The 20851-nt window shown below is 36.3% G+C and overlaps 1 protein-coding gene across 1 annotated transcript in view; it reads right to left on the reverse strand.

Annotated features, from left to right (window-relative positions):
• Nucleotides 1-2711: 2711 nt before the first annotated feature.
• The window catches only part of LOC138318720 (retinal rod rhodopsin-sensitive cGMP 3',5'-cyclic phosphodiesterase subunit delta-like), a 108333-nt gene continuing 90193 nt past the window's right edge, over nt 2712-20851 (reverse strand). The window contains exons 2-6 of the mRNA XM_069261364.1: nt 12667-12729; nt 12278-12303; nt 11713-11838; nt 11367-11472; nt 2712-6959 (exon numbers count right to left, since the gene is read on the reverse strand). Coding sequence (XP_069117465.1) covers nt 6878-6959; nt 11367-11472; nt 11713-11838; nt 12278-12303; nt 12667-12729 — 403 coding nt within the window. The 3' untranslated portion in view covers nt 2712-6877. The remainder of the gene's footprint in view (nt 6960-11366; nt 11473-11712; nt 11839-12277; nt 12304-12666; nt 12730-20851) is intronic.

Here is a 20851-nt window from a genome sequence, read left to right on the forward strand (position 1 = left end):
ATTTTCGAGAATTTCGAAAGGCCCAATGTACCATGATACTACTGTTTCGCGGGTGTAAAATTTTGCGATGAACTATTTGGAACTTTTTCGTGGGGGCTGATTTCCGCTTATTTTATCTATAGACTTTGAATTCGAAATCGTCACTCACACGACATGCTCACGATTTTAATACATCCTGTCGAGAATTTGGAGCAGCAATGTTTGGGTGAAGTTAATATCTGTAACAATTGATACTAATTTATGCATTGATCACTCTGATTTTATGGCTATCATTTTAATACTAGACGGTTACACAGAATTTTTAATAAGTTGGGATGCTCAATGGCATATACCACAGGGATCTGAGAATTAGTTGCAGATTATATAATCATGGACCCACCAGAGTGCCCTAAGACCATTTTTAGACGTTTAAGAGGTCTAGATTAAAAAATTAAAGTCCACAGATGTATATGTTTGAATAGTAACGGCGAACTCCATATATAGATGTACTAAGTCCCGAGAAGAGAGACTTTTTTTTATAGCCGGCCAATGAGATTGCAGTCGAAGCCTCGCTCATGCATATTATATCAGCCACGAAACCAGTATGCATTTTTAACAAGGACATAGTCATTCAGATCCCCCGCCAATGGAGATATCAAAGCTGAAGTAAGTTTGATTGTGGAGACTTATGTGTATGGAAAAAAAACCCAGGAAAAAGTGCAAAAAATGAAAACCTTAAGATAGCAAAAGGTACTTCTAGATCATAAAATGAATGTGTCTATGAAGTGGAAATATCTCTGCTGGTTATAGAGTTATGCTCCAGAATAAACCTGCTACAAAAATATGATATTTTCAGCAATGTTTCTATGGTTACAGAAAAAAGCACAAACAGTGAAAACCTAAAAATAGCAAAAGGCACTACTAGACCATAAGAACAATGTGTCTATGAAGTTTCATGGAAATATCTCTGTTGATTTTAGAGTTGTGCTCCAGAAACGATTCTTACACAAAAATCTGCCATTTTCAGCAATGTTTCCATGGTTACAGAAAAAAGTACAAAAAGTGAAAACCTTAAAATAGCAAAAGTCACTACTAGACCATAAGACTAATGTGCCTATGGAGTTCCGTGCATATATCTCAACCGGTTTTCCAGTTATGCTGCGGAAAAGAACCTGGTACAAAAATATGATATTTTCAGCAATGTTTCCATGGTTACGGAAAAAGTGCAAAAAATGAAAACCTAAAAATAGCAAAAGGCACTACTAGACCATAAGACCAATGTGTGTATGAAGTTTCGTGGAAATATCTCTACTGGTTTTAGAGTTATGCTCCGGAAACCATTCGTACGGACAGACGGACGGACATCCTCGATACTCCAGGGGTTCCGATCACTCACGATCTCTACACCCCTGGACTATCTCATAGTGAAATTGAAGGCAGCTCAGCTGAAAACATTTGACCAATCACAGGCCAGCAAAGATTTCCTTTGAAGACTACAGAGAGAGCGACGCCTAACATCAAAGCCACACAGTCAACCAATGTGTACCGTTATACGGTTCTTTTGATGTACATCAAATGATTAAATTACTTGTTCTATTCTGTTGCCTCCAGTTTTACCATGAGATAGTCCAGGGGTTGATCGGAACCCCTGGAATATCGAGGATGACGGACGGGCGGACGTACGGAACCCATTTGTATATCCCCCGCCAACTTCGTTGGGCGGGGGATAATTAGATGTCTTCAAGATGTTTGTCATAATGGGGCTTATATTGTCTTAATGACGGCACTTTGTATAGCTGTATAGGATGATTTTGAAAGGAAAGTTATCGCTCTTTCCAACGGTTGTAACCGTTTTTATGACGATGTACTAGAAATGTGTTTTTATAGCCGCTAAAGGCAGGCAGGTTAGAAATTTGGAGTCTAAGGCTTTCCACCCTTCTCGTATATAGTACCATGTAGAGTATGATTTTTTAATCTAGACCTCTGAAACGTCTAGAAATGGTCTTAGGGCACTCTGGTGGGTCCATGATTATATAATCTGTAACTAATTCTCAGATCCCTATGGCATATACAGCCTCGCGATTTTCCAAGATGGCGGACGTCATTTCTGTAAGCATCGCTAATAGAAAACGTTATCTAAACAGCATTAAAATAATTGCACTTACCTAGTATATCGTGAGGTGACCTTTGGACTTTATAATTGCCAACAAATGTCGAGGTATTGAATTATATAAATATCTGATGTGTTTTCTCTGTTCTGCAATGCCTCCAGCTTTACTATGAGATAGTCCAGGGGTGATCGTAAGTGATTGAAACCCCTGGAGTATCGAGGATGCATTAACCAGACATCAGTCCAATCAGAGATTCTATCAATATTCCTCTGTAGCTCTTCACAGTCCTGTAAGGTGCTGATTTTCGAATATTATCTGTGATTAGAACTCACAACCCAGAGGTTGAGGGTTTTTGGTAATATGTGAGACGGCGGTATATCGGAGGGCGGTATCTCGGTACTGAAGCGGCCGATTTTGATGCGGTTTTCAACATTCTTGTCAGGAGATCAAACAGAATAACATATCTAAATATTATTTTCCGTTCCGTGTACATTTTAACCACCCAGCGATCGCAGCCGATCTTGAAAGGACGATTTATGATAGATGACTTATTATCACATCCCATATCCATCTTAATATTTTCACAGGACCAATCTAACGTGGAACATCTAACAAAAACACTTTGTGTTACATCAAAGATTTATTTTTCTTTCAGAAGGAATGACGACCATCCTGGTCCTCAATGACAAACAGCACTTGAGACTGAAAACAGAAGTGGACGGATGTACTGCACAGTTGAGGAAATGGTATCCAAGACAACTACTATTACAACATACATGCCCCAGGCAGAAATGGTGTGTTACCTACACATCTAAGACTGGAGTTTAAACAAAGCTTTAAATTTCGTGTACAAATACAAAGCAGAAGAAAAATACATTCCATCTATTTGACCATTCAATATCGGCAACCAAATTATTCCAGATGGATAGTAAATCTATGTATTTTTTTGTGATTAGGCCTAGCATTTTAAAAAATAAATCACTGCTAATTAATTCCATCGCAATAGTGAAATTAAATTGAAGTAAAAAAATCAGAAGCTGCAAGAGAGCTGGCTGCTTATAATTAATTTTTTTCCGTAACAAAATAAAGTCATGTTCCATTTTGCTGAATTATTGTTTTAATTTCGTAATAATCATACCATAAAGGAGCTAGTGTTTGCTGTCAACCTACAGGTGAACTTATAAAACACAAATATCATTATATCATATGAAATCTGAAGAAAACAGAAAATACATGTCAAGTTATTTGGTATTAAATAAAGTTTTACCTGTTAAGAGTTCAATAACATTTAACAGTCACTGGAAATTTACAGTAAAGAATCTCTTTTTACTGATAAACAGTGGGAATGAGAAATAAATATATCTCTATTTCTTGTTTATAAGGATAGTGTATGAAACCACAATTACATATAAAACATTCTATATACATTTTCTCAACCACATTTAGTAAATAGCATTATAGAGGGGACCTCTATACGTAAAAAGCATTGTCATACCTGGTATATCATAAAGAGGTTAAAAATACATTCAGATCATGAACTACAAACACACGAAACACTTAAAACTACACATAATAACCCCACCCTTCACCTAATAAAGGGTAATGTCACATTATCAAAGTTGCTTTTTGAATGTAGATGATAGGAGGTACTCAATAGTGTACCATTTATAAGAATTTATTTTCTGTCATATGGGACTAATTATACAAGACAACGTTACACTGATGTTCTCATTCGCATCAGATCTTCAGCAAGGACTACAAAATCATGTGGATTCCTAAATCAGTCAAATTCAACTTCCTAAATGAATTTAAAGTAATAATTTTTAACAAAAGAATTTTTTGGGAAGTAATTTAGCATACCGACATAAATTACTTTATTGTAGTATGGACACTAATATATTAATTACAGTAACAAAATTTGGTCGAGTTGAAAAAAATAGACAACACATTTTAGGTCTTTTTTCCTCTTCTCAGTTTCTTGTGAAAAGTAAATTATAATTCAAGATTTCTACTTCATTTCTTCACAGATTCCGTGAAAAAAATACCGACTATGGCAGAGGCAATTTGTGTTTATAAGTCCATTTACGTATTCTTACATTACACTTATCCACATGAACCAAAACCTAAATCTCACATGAGTCTAAAGATGAAATGAAACATTTTTCAACAGAGGTATAAAAATGGAATGTTGCAAGAAGTACCATCAAGTGACGAACATAAATATCTTAAAACATCAGTGTAAAACATCAATGTACAAAAAAATATTGTTGATAAACAAACTACATCTACAGAATCTCACTTGATGAATGATGTAAAGGACACAGTCAAATCTATCTAGCTAAATATATATTATGATTATTTTATACACCACACTCTCCTTCATTTGTAGATTATCGTAACCTTTAGTTATGGACCTTGGAACATGAACACTTGAGTAAAATCTCTTTATAGTACCATTTCCAAATGATGTAAGAGTTGTATGGCTTCAATAAAATACAGTGATGTTAAATACATCTGTATCACACACATCTGAGACCTTCTATTCTTTGTATTACAACTAATAAAGAAGTATTTATACATTGAAATATTGATTTCAGTTTCACAAGATGACCTCCAGCTTTTTAACACAAGAAAGCTAACCACATGGTAATTCATCAACATGTAAGGAAATGCAAAAATGTATAGAATATTCATGTCAAAATTGTTATGATTGGACATGATTTCTGTGGACAACAATTATACTCCTCAAAACCTTACAATATAAGTAATCATACACACTAAATAAACAGCGATATAATATATATCATATATATCTAACATAAACAAAACAAATCTTATATCGAATGATTTGAATTGATTGAAAATTACCATATATATAAGTTGGTGTTATAAAGAGAGTAAGTAGATTTAAGAGAATTTGTCATCTATCTAATACTGCAGTATAACTTCTAAACCGCAGTATAACTTCTATAGCGTCTAAATCATATGTTACCGAGACCAACATATTTGGCTGGTATAGACAGTTTTCTAGATTAGACAGGTTTTAATGACTACAATCAAGAAGAAAAATACCATACAATTAAACAGGAATAGACGCAGATTGTTTATATACAAATTTAAGTTCAATTTAATTTCAGTTAATTTTGTTTTACATTCTACAAAACTGTCGTTTACAGATGTGCCAGGAGAAAAAAAACTGGGAAACCTAGAGAAAAACCACCAACCAACAAACTATCATGGAACTGCCCTAAATGTGTTTCATGGAGTGCTAATCTTTATATGTCAGGCTCAGAAAATCTTAACCACTTGTCATCATGGCTCTCAAGAACGTTAATGATTTGCATATGAAAGTTGAAATACAATTGGTTTCATTTCAGCTACAAGTACCCAAAATATTACCCACAAAGATTACTGTAAAGCAACTTATGTTCACAGTGACTTAATAAAACATTTTCATTCCCAATGACATTTTTATAGCAATTTGATTTTGTGATTCAAATGTAAAACTCCCTACTGCACATGAAGTTAATTTTTGTGATGGCGACTTATTTTTTTTTTAATAATCTGTGAAATAGGGAAAAATAAATCGCATTTGAAAATAAGTTGGTCGACAGTATTTTCAGGCATCCAACCCCCTCCCCCCTCCCCCCCCAAAAAATAAATAAAAAATCAACCACATTCCTTTCAATCAATAGTCAGTCAAAAGACAGAAAACTAGCATTGTTCATCTTTACCTTAAATTACATTGGTATATTGCACAATGTGTAGACAACATCCTCATAAATTGAGTGTACACCTCATTTTCATATTTTGAATAGTTTCCTTATTTTCAATCCCATTACTGATATAACTCTAACAAATAAGTAAAATATCAATTTATATATACTAATCATAACATAAAATACAGTATTAATTCAATATGACGGAATTCTGAAATGCACAGTTGACACTTTTCATTTGTAAAGTCATAGAATGCAAATTGACAATCACCCACACACATTCAAAGGGAGATAACACATTCATTGTCATTTATCAAAGAACTATTAAAATGTTCCATAAATATTTACATCTAATTTTCACAAGACTTAGAGGCATCAAAGAAAATAAATGAATTAACCTTCATGACATTTAGGTCTTACACTTGTAGTCAAAAAATATATTCAGGAAAAAATTCTAAAATAAAGTAGCAAGAAGAAAATTTTCCAAGAAGAAATCATATTTCCAATAACTGCATTAATTCTAGAACCAGCTTTAATGCATTTTACACTTCCATTTATAGAACCTGCCATTTAAACACTTTACAGAGATGGTCTGTATACCACATACACATAAATGAAATGTATTTGTTAATTGGTGAATTTAATTTAAAGGTCATTAACATAAAAAAAATCTGCAAAACAAAAACCAATATACATCTTCATTCAGTTATAATAAAGAAACAACAACAAATAGCACAATCAATTCATCCATATCTATGTTATTTGAACATTCTCACTGATCACACTCAACCAAATTGTCATCAATACCTTTCACAACTGTTTAAATAGCATTCATTCTATCACAATTGTACTAAAAAAATGAAATTCGTTTCCAATGTTCCATTTTACAATGATTCAGTCTAGACACCAAGTTGACATTCATTTCTGGTGAAAATGGATGCGTTAAGACTTCCACCTGCTGGCTATCATCTGTTATTCTAGGAATGACTTCTTGATGGTATGGTCTTGAATTTATGGCTAGAGTCCGAGATTATGCCATGGATTGACAAACAGAATGGTTGTAGAGAGCTAGACATAGAAAATTCTTACTCTAGATGTACTGACTAGTAGATCTCCATCAAAGAATCGTGTCTCGATCATCACATTTCCACTGGAAAACAGAAAATTAGGATACCGTAAAATTATACTGAACAAGGACATAGTCATTCAGATCCCCTGCCAATGGAGATATCAAAGCTGAAGTAAGTTTGATTGTAGAGACTTATGTGTATGAAAAAAAAACAGGAAAAAGGAAGTTGAGCTAAAGAAAGATGGAGTATAATTCAAGTAGAGCGGGGCTGCAATTGTTAAATCAGGTATACAGCCTTGACATTAATTTATATTAGACTATATACACAAAGATGGGTGGAGTTTTGCAAAGTAACATTTACCATTTACCATGATATTTTCAGCAATGTTTCCATGGTAACGGAAAAAGTGCAAAAAATGAAAACCTGAAAATAGCAAAAGGTACTACTAGACCATAAAAAGAGAGTGTCTATGAAGTTTCGTGGAAATATCTCTGCTGGTTTTAGAGTTATGCTCCGGAAATGAACCTGCTACAAAAATATGATATTTTCAGCAATGTTTCTATGGTTACAGAAACAAGAGATCCCAGAGGGATCTTGGCGCCCACCAATGAATGATCTATGTCTGACAATGGAAAGAGGGATCTTTTCCCTGCTTTTCAAACTTTTTCAAACACGACTACACATAAAATTTGAGACAGATCGCTGCAGCACTTTCTAAGAAATAGTGGCAACAAACTTCAACAATGAAATCCAAGATGGCGGCCGTGTAGCCATCTTGTTGACCTATCAGTTACAAAATGCAATATGCACAACTAAGGCCCTAAGGGAACCTACATATAAAATTTGAGAGACATCCTTTCAGTACTTTTTTAAAAAATAGCAATAACAAACTTTAACTATCAAAATCCAAGATGGCTGCCAGACGGCCATCTTGTTGACCGATCGGTCCCAAAACGCAATATGCATATCTAGGGCCCTAGGGGAACCTATGTATGGAATTTGCTTTAATTCCCTTCAATACTTTCTGAGAAATAGCGGTAACAAACTTCCACTACCAAAATTCAAGATGGCCGTCTGTCTTGTTGACAATTCAGTATCAAAACACAATATGCACAACTAGGTCCCTAGGGGAACCTACATATGAAATTTGAGAAAGATCCCTTTTGTACTTTCTCAGAAATTGTGGTAACAAACTTTAACTATCAAAATCCAAGATGGTCGCCTGGCAGCCATCTTGTTGACCGATCGGTCCCAAAATGCAATATGCACAACTAGGGCCCTAGGGGAACCTACATATGAAATTTGAGAAAGATCCCTTCAGTACTTTCTGAGAAATAGCGGTAACAAACTTTAATTATCAAAATCCAAGACGCCGCGTGTCCGCCATCTTGTTGACGGATCGGTCCCAAAATGCAATATGCACAACTAGCGTCCTAGGGGAACCTGCATATGAAATTTGAAAAAGATCCCTTTAGTACTTTCTGAGAAATAGCGGTAACAAACTTTAACTATCAAAATCCAAGATGGCCGCCTGTCGGCCATCTTGTTAACCGATCGGTCCCAAATTGCAATATGCACAACTAGGGTCCTAGGGGAACCTACATATGAAATTTGAGAAAGATCCCTTCAGTACTTTCTGAGAAATAGCGGTAACAAACTTTAACTATCAAAATCCAAGATGGTCGCCTGGCAGCCATCTTGTTGACCGATCGGTCCCAAAATGCAATATGCACAACTAGGGCCCTAGGGGAACCTACATATGAAATTTGAGAAAGATCCCTTCAGTACTTTCTGAGAAATAGCGGTAACAAACTTTAATTATCAAAATCCAAGATGGCCGCGTGTCCGCCATCTTGTTGACCGATCGGTCCCAAAATGCAATATGCACAACTAGGGTCCTAGGGGAACCTGCATATGAAATTTGAGAAAGATCCCTTTAGTACTTTCTGAGAAATAGCGGTAACAAACTTTAACTATCAAAATCCAAGATGGCCGCCTGTCGGCCATCTTGTTAACCGATCGGTCCCAAATTGCAATATGCACAACTAGGGTCCTAGGGGAACCTACATATGAAATTTGAGAAAGATCCCTTCAGTACTTTCTGAGAAATAGCGGTAACAAACTTTAATTATCAAAATCCAAGATGGCCGCGTGTCCGCCATCTTGTTAACCGATCGGTCCCAAATTGCAATATGCACAACTAGGGTCCTAGGGGAACCTACATATGAAATTTGAGAAAGATCCCTTCAGTACTTTCTGAGAAATAGCGGTAACAAACTTTAACTATCAAAATCCAAGATGGCCGCCTGTCGGCCATCTTGATGACCGATTGGTCCCAAAATGCAATATGCACAACTAGGGTCCTAGGAGAACCTGCATATGAAATTTAAGAAAGATCCCTTCAGTACTTTTTGAGAAATAGCGGTAACAAACTTTAACTATCAAAATCCAAGATGGCCGCCTGTCGACCATCTTGTTCGCCGATCGGTCCCAAAATGCAATATGCACAACTAGGGTCCTAGGGGAACCTACATATGAAATTTGAGAAAGATCCCTTCAGTACTTTCTGAGAAATAGAGGTAACAAACTTTAACTATCAAAATCCAAGATGGCCGCCTGTCGGCCATCTTGTTGACCGATCGGTCCCAAAATGCAATATGCACAACTAGGGCCATAGGGGAACCTACATATGAAATTTGAAAAAGATCCCTTTAGTACTTTCTGAGAAATAGCGGTAACAAGAATTGTTAACGGACGGACGGACGGACGGACGGAAGGACGGACGGACGGACGGACGGAAGGACGGACGGACGACGGACCACGGACGAAAGGCGATTTGAATAGCCCACCATCTGATGATGGTGGGCTAAAAAGCACAAAAAGTGAAAACCTAAAAATAGCAAAAGGCACTACTAGACCATAAGAACAATTTGTCTATGAAGTTTCATGGAAATATCTCTGCTGGTTTTAGAGTTGTGCTCCGGAAACAATTCTTACACAAAAATCTGCCATTTTCAGCAATGTTTCCATGGTTACAGAAAAAAGTACAAAAAGTGAAAACTTTAAAATAGCAAAAGGCACTACTACACCATAAGACTAATGTGCCTATAGAGTTCCGTGCATATATCTCAACCAGTTTTCCAGTTATGCTGCGGAAACGAACCTGGTACAAAAATATGATATTTTCAGCAATGTTTCCATGGTTACGGAAAAAGTGCAAAAAATGAAAACCTAAAAATAGCAAAAGGCACTACTAGACCATAAGAACAATGTGTCTATGAAGTTTCATGGAAATATCTCTGCTGGTTTTAGAGTTGTGCTCCGGAAACAATTCTTACATAAAAATCTGCCATTTTCAGCAATGTTTCCATGGTTACAGAAAAAAGTACAAAAAGTGAAAACTTTAAAATAGCAAAAGGCACAACTAGACCATAAGACAAATGTGTCTATGAAGTTTCGTGGAAATATCTCTTCTGGTTTTAGAGTTATGCTCCGGAAACGAACCTGGTACAAAAATCTGCCATTTTCAGCAATGTTTCCATGGTTACAGAAAAAAGTACAAAAAGTGAAAACCTTAAAATAGCAAAAGGCACTACTAGACCATAAGACCAATGTGTGTATGAAGTTTCGTGGAAATATCTCTACTGGTTTTAGAGTTATGCTCCGGAAACCATTCGGACGGACTGACGGACGGACGGACGGAACCCATTTGTATATCCCCCGCCAACTTCGTTGGGCGGGGGATAATAAAACTTGTCATATGTAGTAAATTGCTATGCACAAAATAGACCAATGTACTGTTAGATTAAAATGTAGGTCGAATGTTTGTTTTGGTTTACAGTATCCTAGAACAAATATATGTATCCGACCTACTATACCCTTCGGCCGGGTACAAAATGGTCCCTATACGTCGTAGTGGAGCACTGCTTCAGAAAATCATTTGGGCACAGTTTTTTTTTTATACTTTTTTGTAGATTTCCATATTATTTCAAGCGTATACATGCATTTATATATTATTTTTGTCCAAAAGAAACATAACCACCATTCTTAATATCTACTTTACCACTCATAAGACATCAAATTCATAACTTGTAGACTTGTCTTGCTGTGAATTTGATATTTCTTACCGTTCATTTTTATTGCCTAGTAAGTCAGTGATATCAAACAAGTAAGATAAAATGCATACAGATGTTTTAATAACGGTATGCACAAACGTTTCTTTGCTCCATTAGCAGTAATAGGCACCAATGGTAGCTCTAAGAACGACACCATTATCTGTCTGAAAGTCTTTTCAGCTACAATATTGTGGCTAATATTATCCTAACAGCTAAGGTCATTAAAAGTAAGAGGGAGCATCAGCGGAAAAACCATCGACCTATTCTCAGTTTTTGGCAGCTCCTCCATGTACCATAGGTTTCAAACTTGAGACCTCAAGATGAAGGGCAAGACTAGTGGTGATAATAAAGAAGTGGATTATATTGACTTACTTGAGAACATTTGCAGGCATCATTTGGTTTTCTGGAGCAGCTTCTATGATTGACTGCCAAGTATTGGTAGACCCAGGAATAACAAACCCAAACTCAAAGTACCATTCTAAAACATTTGATGAAAACATAGGTATAAGAGACTGTGGGTGCTTGGATACTGACATACTTCCTGGCTCTTATTTCATATTACAAAATAATTTGTAATCAATTGAAACAGATCTTTTTGTCAAACAAATCAAAATTATTTTAATTACAATTCAACACTTTCTCTTTCTGGATGTAAGTGTTATACGAAAACTTGCTCTGAGCAATTTGGTCAGTTATTATGATAAATTCTATAGGCTACCTTCTAGACATTTGCCCTTGAACAAGACTTTCTGTTCTAGTTTAAAAGACTCCATTGCTTCACGTGATGAAAAGTTGATCTCCCTGGACACTGCCTTACACTTCAGAATTTTCTTTGGTACTCGAGCTAAAAATTAAATGGATCATTTGATCAAATATTTAAACATGTGGTACAATTGTCTGCATTACGAAATTTACAAACAGTGGTATCACACTGAAGGATACTGCCAAAGACACTCAATATTTTGGCATCAATGGGTGCAAGTATGCTACCATATTTCATTCTAATAGTTCTGTTTCACTACAATGCTCTCAAATACAACTCCCTGTTTAGGGTTACAGCATTGACCTCTATGGCGGGCCAATCAGTGTGTCACCTCTGAAGCAAGATGTTTTGAGTCTAGGCCAGGGGTCATGCTGAGGTGACCCTGAATGTAGAATTGTCAGATTTGTATTGGAGATTCTAAGGTTTAAATTATTACTTATGTACAGATAATATAGCACTTTATCGCTAATAACAAAGCTATTTTTGTATATGCTCAATTCTGTCACATAATTTTACTAACCTTCATGTTCTGTGTCAGGCTTTGACCTGGAAATACAAATCAAAGATAAGCATTCTTCATTTAAACACAGATCCACATAATCATACGTATACTCTATGTTTGATATTAAATAGAAGAAAAGATAATTCCACAGAGGTCAATATATAGGTCAGTTTGATTTCACAAGCAAATTCTGCATGCTTGAAATTAAAATTTGTTATCAATAGCACAAGCATTGCACAAATTTTTTTCTTTTTATAGAAACAGCTTGAAGTAATTTATTTAACTTTCTCATATCATTATATTAGGAATTTCATACATGACAACAGATGTTTTGGTCTGTTAAAGTCAAATTAATACATGACCATCATACATTAAACAACTAAAGCAACAGGAATATGATCACTTACAAATCATCTGATGACTGCCAGAGTATTTTACCACTGTCTCCATCTCGAAGATTCATCCAGTTCCTAGGGATCAGTTAAGGATTATATCACAGCATTTACATATGTAGACAAATCTCACAAGGGGGAGGGGGAGGGGGTGGGGGTGGGGGGTTTATCTTAAGTAATTTACATATATGTAGTACTGTGCAAACTATTTACTACTCTTTGTCAATCCATTGATATAGACCATCAACACCAAAAAAAATATAGCTAACCATAATAATACATATTTTATTTTCGTGTCACACATTTAAAATACATAGAAAATAAATAGAATATACATAAAAATGTCCAGCCAAAATTGACCTATATAAGCTGCGAAAAGACGATCGGGCAGGATCGGGCAGAAACGGGCAGAATCGGGCAGGATCGGGCAGAATCGGGCAGAATCGGGCAGAATCGGAGTACAAAATAGTCGTTAAAATGATAAATATGTATTAAATAATAGTGTAGATATCAGTTTTATTAATTTGTTGACCGATTTGACCAAAAAGAAGTATAAAAAAAATCATATTTTTCTTGCATGGTCGGACAGAAAATTACCGAGCAGGATCGGTCAATTTTAAAACTGATTGCTAATTTAAATCAGAGAAAAAATATTCAAAATAGTTAATATGACTATGATCTTGATAAATATATGTGAAATATATAGGTATTTTCACAAAATCCACGTAATACTAACGGCACAAAGATCAATTGCAATTTGCAGTTCGGATAAAATAGACTCTATATATACGGCCGGGCAGGATAGGTCTTTCGTACATATAAACATTCATAAATCGTGCTCTACTTTTAATTAGATTTAATAAGAATAACTATATCATTATTAGTTAAACTAATTGATATATGTATGAACTGAAAAGGGAAAATTTATCAATGTACATTGCGCTAGCTTAGATAAGTGTTAAATGGTCCAAAACGACGATTTACAGGATCGGGCAGAAACAGACTTTTTGATTTATTGTTTTTACCGAAATGTAAAATATTATATGAAAACCTTAGTTATTACGTCTATTACACCTTATTTTATACAACCAATACCGGTATGTATGGACTATGACGAGAAGTTTAATGTATTGCACAAGATAAAAGTAAAGTGGCTTGAACTTAAAAAAAAATACGGTATACAAATTTGCGCAGAAACGGACTTTGATTTGTACTATATTTTCTACGTTTATATATCAATTATAATTAATATTATTATTATGTCTTTTACTCAATAGGTTCCATTATAGTTAAGCAGGACAGTGTGAGATGTAATTTGTTTCCTTTATATGCAGGATCGGACTCTAACAAGGCAGGACAGAACTCTAAAAAGGCAGGATCGGACTTTATTTCCGAAGGATTGGACTCTAATAAAGCAGGATCGCACTTTAAAAAGGCAGGATCGGACTCTAATAAGGCAGGATCGGACTCTAATAAGGCAGGATCAGACATTATTTCGGCAGGATCGGACTTTAAAAAGGCAGGATCGGACTCTAAAAAGGCAGGATCGGCCCCTAAAAAGGCAGGATCGGTCTTTAAAAAGGCAGGATCGGGCTTTAAAAAGGCAGGATCGGACTTTAGAAAGGCAGGATCGGGCTTTAAAAAGGCAGGATCGGACTCTAAAAAGGCAGGATCGGACTTTTATAAGGCAGGATCAGACTCTAAAAAGGCAGGATAGGACTTTAAAAAGGCAGGATCGGACTCTAAAAAGGCAGGATCGGTCTTTAAAAAGGCAGGATCGGGCTTTAAAAAGGCAGGATCGGACTCTTAAAAGGCAGGATCGGACTCTAAAAAGGCAGGATCGGACTTTAATAAGGCAGGATCGGACTTTAAAAAGGCAGGAATCGGACTCTAAAAAGGCAGGATCGGACTTAAAAAGGCAGGATCGGCTTAAAAAGGCAGGATCGGACTTTAAAAAGGCAGGATCGGACTCTAAAAAGGCAGGATCGGACTCTAAAAAGGCAGGATCGGACTTTAAAAAGGCAGGATCGGACTTTAAAAAGGCAGGATCGGACTTTAAAAAGGCAGGATCGGGCTTTAAAAAGGCAGGATCGGACTTTAAAAAGGCAGGATCGGACTCTAAAAAGGCAGGATCGGACTTTTATAAGGCAGGATCGGACTCTAAAAAGGCAGGATCGGACTCTAAAAAGGCAGGATCGGTCTTTAAAAAGGCAGGATCGGGCTTTAAAAAGGCAGGATCGGACTTTAAAAAGGCAGGATCGGACTTTAAAAAGGCAGGATCGGACTTTAAAAAGGCAGGATCGGACTTTAAAAAGGCAGGATCGGACTTTAAAAAGGCAGGATCGGACTTTAAAAAGGCAGGATCGGACTCTAAAAAGGCAGGATCGGTCTTTAAAAAGGCAGGATCGGGCTTTAAAAAGGCAGGATCGGACTTTACAAAGGCAGGATCGGGCTTTAAAAAGGCAGGATCGGACTTTAAAAAGGCAGGATCGGACTTTAAAAAGGCAGGATCGGGACTTTAAAAAGGCAGGATCGGACTTTAAAAAGGCAGGATCGGACTTTAAAAAGGCAGGATCGGACTTTAAAAAGGCAGGATCGGACTTTAAAAAGGCAGGATCGGACTTTAAAAAGGCAGGATCGGACTTTTAAAGGCAGGATCGGACTTTAAAAGGCAGGATCGGACTTTAAAAAGGCAGGATCGGACTCTTAAAAGGCAGGATCGGACTTATTTCGGCAGGATCGGACTTTAAAAAGGCAGGAACGGACTCTAAAAAGGCAGGATCGGACATTATTTCGGCAGGATCGGACTTTAAAAAGGCAGGATCGGACTCTAAAAAGGCAGGATCGGACTTTAAAAAGGCAGGATCGGGCTTCAAAAAGGCAGGATCGGACTCTAAAAAGGCAGGATCGGACTTTAAAAAGGCAGGATCGGACTTTAAAAAGGCAGGATCGGACTTTAAAAAGGCAGGATAGGATCGGACATTTAAAAAAGGAGGCTTTAAAAAGGCAGGATCGGACTCTAAAAAGGCAGGATCGGACTTTAAAAAGGCAGGATCGGACTTTAAAAAGGCAGGATCGGACTTTAAAAAGGCAGGATCGGACTTTAAAAAGGCAGGATCGGACTCTAAAAAGGCAGGATCGGACTTTAAAAAAGGCAGGATCGACTAAAAGCAGGATCGGACTTTAAAAAGGCAGGATCGGACTTAAAAAGGCAGGATCGGACTTTAAAAAGGCAGGATCGGACTTTAAAAAGGCAGGATCGGACTTTAAAAAGGCAGGATCGGACATTTAAAAAGGCAGGATCGGACTTTAAAAAGGCAGGATCGGACTTTAAAAAGGCAGGATCGGACTTTAAAAAGGCAGGATCGGACATTAAAAAGGCAGGATCGGACTTTAAAAAGGCAGGATCGGACTTAAAAAGGCAGGATCGGACTTTAAAAAGGCAGGATCGGACTTTAAAAGGCAGGATCGGACTTTAAAAAGGCAGGATCGGACTTAAAAAGGCAGGATCAGGACTTTAAAAGGCAGGATCGGACTTTAAAAAGGCAGGATCGGACTTTAAAAAGGCAGGATCGGACTTTAAAAGGCAGGATCGGACTTTAAAAAGGCAGGATCGGACTTAAAAAGGCAGGTCGGAATCGACTTTAAAAAGGCAGGATCGGACTTTTAAAAGGCAGGATCGGACTCTAAAAAGGCAGGATCGGACTTTAAAAAGGCAGGATCGGACTCTAAAAAGGCAGGATCAGACATTATTTCGGCAGGATCGGCAGGATCGGACTTTAAAAAGGCAGGATCGGACTTTAAAAAGGCAGGATCGGACATTAAAAAGGCAGGATCGGACTTTAAAAAGGCAGGATCGGACTTTAAAAAGGCAGGATCGGACTTTAAAAAGGCAGGATCGGACTTTAAAAAGGCAGGATCGGACTTTAAAAAGGCAGGATCGGACTTTAAAAAGGCAGGATCGGACTCTAAAAAGGCAGGATCGGACTTTAAAAAGGCAGGATCGGACTTTAAAAAGGCAGGATCGGACTCTAAAAAGGCAGGATCGGACTTTAAAAAGGCAGGATCGGACTTTAAAAAGGCAGGATCGGACTTTAAAAAGGCAGGATCGGACTTTAAAAAGGCAGGATCGGACTTTAAAAAGGCAGGATCGGACTCTAAAAAGGCAGGATCGGACTTTAAAAAGGCAGGATCGGACCTTAAAAAGGCAGGATCGGGCTTTAAAAAGGCAGGATCGGACTTTAGAAAGGCAGGATCGGACTTTAAAAAGGCAGGATCGGACTCTAAAAAGGCAGGATCGGACTTTAAAAAGGCAGGATCGGACTTTAAAAAGGCAGGATCGGACTCTTATAATGCAGGATCAGACATTATTTCGGCAGGATCGGACTTTAAAAAGGCAGGATCGGACTCTAAAAAGGCAGGATCGGACTTTAAAAAGGCAGGATCGGACTCTAAAAAGGCAGGATCGGACTTTAAAAAGGCAGGATCGGACTTTAAAAAGGCAGGATCGGACTCTAAAAAGGCAGGATCGGACTTTAAAAAGGCAGGATCGGACTTTAAAAAGGCAGGATCGGACTTTAAAAAGGCAGGATCGGACTTTAAAAAGGCAGGATCGGACTCTAAAAAGGCAGGATCGGACTTTAAAAAGGCAGGATCGGACTTTAAAAAGGCAGGATCGGACTCTAAAAAGGCAGGATCGGACTTTAATAAGGCAGGATCGGACTCTTATAAAACTTAAAAGGCAGGATCGGACTCTAAAAAGGCAGGGCAGGATCGGACTTTAAAAAGGCAGGACGGATAAAAGGCGGATCGACTCTAAAAAGGCAGGATCGGACTTTAAAAAGGCAGGATCGGACTTTAAAAAGGCAGGATCGGACTTTAAAAAGGCAGGATCGGACTTTAAAAAGGCAGGATCGGACTCTAAAAAGGCAGGATCGGACTCTAAAAAGGCAGGATCGGACTTTTATAAGGCAGGATCAGACTCTAAAAAGGCAGGATCGGACTCTAAAAAGGCAGGATCGGACTCTAAAAAGGCAGGATCGCACTCTTATAAGGCAGGATCAGACTTTATTTCGGCAGGATCGAACTCTTATAAGGCAGGATCGGGCCTTAAAAAGGCAGAATCGGACTTTAAAAAGGCAGGATCGGACTTGAAAAAGGCAGGATCGGACCTTAAAAAGGCAGGATCGGACTTTAAAAAGGCAGGATCGGACCTTAAAAAGGCAGGATCGGACTTTATTTCGGCAGGATCGGACTTTATTTCGGCAGGATCGGACTTTTATAAGGCAGGATCGGCTCTAAAAAGGCAGGATCTGACCCTAAAAAGGCTTGGGTTAGTTTGGGCTAATCTTTAAATCTGAAATAATTTTTTACCTTGATGGCATCCTGTGTATCATTTTCAAAATATTAGGTATACAAAACAATATATAATCGGACAACATACAATCCGAGAAAGATTTTTAAATTCTTAATTGCATTTTATGTTTTGCATTATATGCGAGTTCAGTAAAAGTTCAATGTTTGCCAATATTTGTTTTCTTTTTCTTAAAGTTATACGTCATAATGTGTCGTAACTGGACGGAAGTTTCCTTCAGTAATCTTTTGAAAACCATAAGGTTTCGTGAATTGAGCTGTGAAAATCATTCAAATAGGCAGACAAACGTACACACATTAGTTACAATTCGTTTCGAATGGAATAAATATAAATGATTTTTTTAATCGTCAGTGAACATTTCCATATATAAACAAAAGAAAAACATAACAGGTGGGGTGGGTTATTAGGTACGATTACTATTTAATTTATATCCCTCATCTAGTGTAGTTTTCCTAATCAATAAAAACTGCATCTATGTAAGGATCGAATACATTGAAACAAACTTGTCTAAATTAATAAAGCAAAACAAATGCTAACACAGGAAACAAATCATAAAAAATGTGTTTCCCCTTTTTTATGCATTGCACATTAACCTACATGCTTATCTTGATACATGGATTTAAAAAATCATTTTAGTTAAAAAATGGGTTTTTTTTTAATTGTAAAATGACTCGATCATTTATCACAATCTAACTAACAATTTGTAAACGTTATTTATGAGATAATTTATATATCACACAAGTCACAGTCATAAGTCCAGTTAGATTCATCTTTTCCCTTTACAAATGAATTAGCGAACTTTTCCACAGGTAAGCTTAAGAAATAGCAAAAACAACATGTTGGCTGAGTGGGAATGAACCAATTTCACAACAAAATAAAAAAAACTTTGTCACTGATTGTTGAATTGAAGAGTTTTACGTGCCGTAACGTAATCGTTTCTGGACACTATACTGATTGTTGACGGGTTTCAGTTTATGATTGACAGACGCGCGACGTTAGGCTCCGCCCCTATTGAAACATCATTGGCTAACGAACTCGAAATACAGGTGTCAGTCAATAGCTGACAGATGAGTGACAGGTGATGTGTTTGTCTGATTGGCTACATACCTAAGATAGTCCGAATACGCCAATATCAACTAACCTTGATATTGGCATATTATATTTTATTATTTTACTATTACGTTTTTGATACATGAAAGTGGGGTGTAAATCTAATCATACAAAATGTATCTTAAAAGTATTGTGATAATTCACATGGAAAATACGAACATGATATAGTAAAATATAATTTATCAAAATTTTTAAAATAAGTACAAGTATATCACCAAGGATTTATAAGTATCCTTGTATATCACGCAACGTGCATATTCAAAATCGTTTTATAAGATACACTACTTTGTGGAAAAATGAATACTGCTATCAGTTTTTTAAGCATTTCAGAAGCATGACAAATGTTTCACATTGTTCTTCTGTTACATAGTTACATTATTAGAGAGTTTATTTAGTGGCCGAGAAAGTTCTTTACTTTATTCACAGTTCAAAACCCTATAGACCTGTACCTTAAAATGTTACTAAGTTACTGTAAATTACTAAAATGAATGGGATCATAACTTTCAATTAATTAAGTTGTCCTTTTGACTCTAAACATATAATAGTGTATCAAAACAAAAGCATGAGACACAGCCGTTTCCTATTACTTAGATCAATTCAACGAATTTTACAATAAATAAACATGATAATAGCATGTGTATGTTTAAAAAGTATAAGGATACTCATACTCTTTCACTGGACTTATATTTATAATAATTATCTCTAGATATAATGTTAAAAAGACTAAAACTTTAGACTTCACCGTTGAAAACAGAAGCCATACGTTATGGAACTTATTATATATCCTAAAACTTACACTTTCTCTCAATTACAAAATTTTAAAATACCGACAATCAATATAATCAACGTCTAAAGCCGAGGTAAAAAGTCTTTTTTAGTTATAGAGGCATTGAAATGAATCTATAAATGAACCTATTTGCTTACAGGCATTATAAATAATCTATAATATTTTAATTGTACCTTTTTTTAGAATATACTCAGTGATATCTACCTAATATATGGACCATTCTCTGCTTGCCAAGTATTATTTGACTGTTTACAAGTCGTGCTACAGCCGATATCCGTGATGGGTACATGACACTAATATTCTAGCCCAATATGGAATTCCATTGTTTATTTATTTAGACAATTTCGTAAATGAAGACTTTCTAAGAACTCTTCTTTAAAAACCGACTCCAGAGGTCACTACGGACAGTATTGAGGACTACATCCAGTTTCTTATAGACAGTGCTAAATATGTGAGAAGTGCAGCACACACATGGCTTTCATACCAAAACCAAAACTTTGAATCGAAATTGTTAAAAGCGTTCGTATAGTAAAATTATTTTTTATCTCAAAACAAGGACTGAATCAAATAATAATTTGTTAATCTAATTTTCATGATGTAAATAACTCACCATATTCTTTCATTTATCTTTTGTAAATCTCTTAACATAGGAATAAAAGAATTGATTGGTTGACTGACTGATTGATTTATATCTTAGAAATTATGGAATATTAATTGCTATATATATGTGCACATGCCACGATTCCGTAATTACAGTACTTGGCTGGGATAATTTTCAATGTTAAACATTTAGCCAAATCTATATATTTTCCTAACCTGTTTAATTCCCCTACATTCTGGGTTGATAGTAAAAGTAACAACTTAAACACATTAGGACGTCTATAATAATATGATTTAATATATTTTTTTCTTAAATCAGAGTAACAATT

This window comes from Argopecten irradians, chromosome 1 (genome assembly GCF_041381155.1).
Source record: "Argopecten irradians isolate NY chromosome 1, Ai_NY, whole genome shotgun sequence".
Classification (NCBI taxonomy): domain Eukaryota; kingdom Metazoa; phylum Mollusca; class Bivalvia; order Pectinida; family Pectinidae; genus Argopecten; species Argopecten irradians.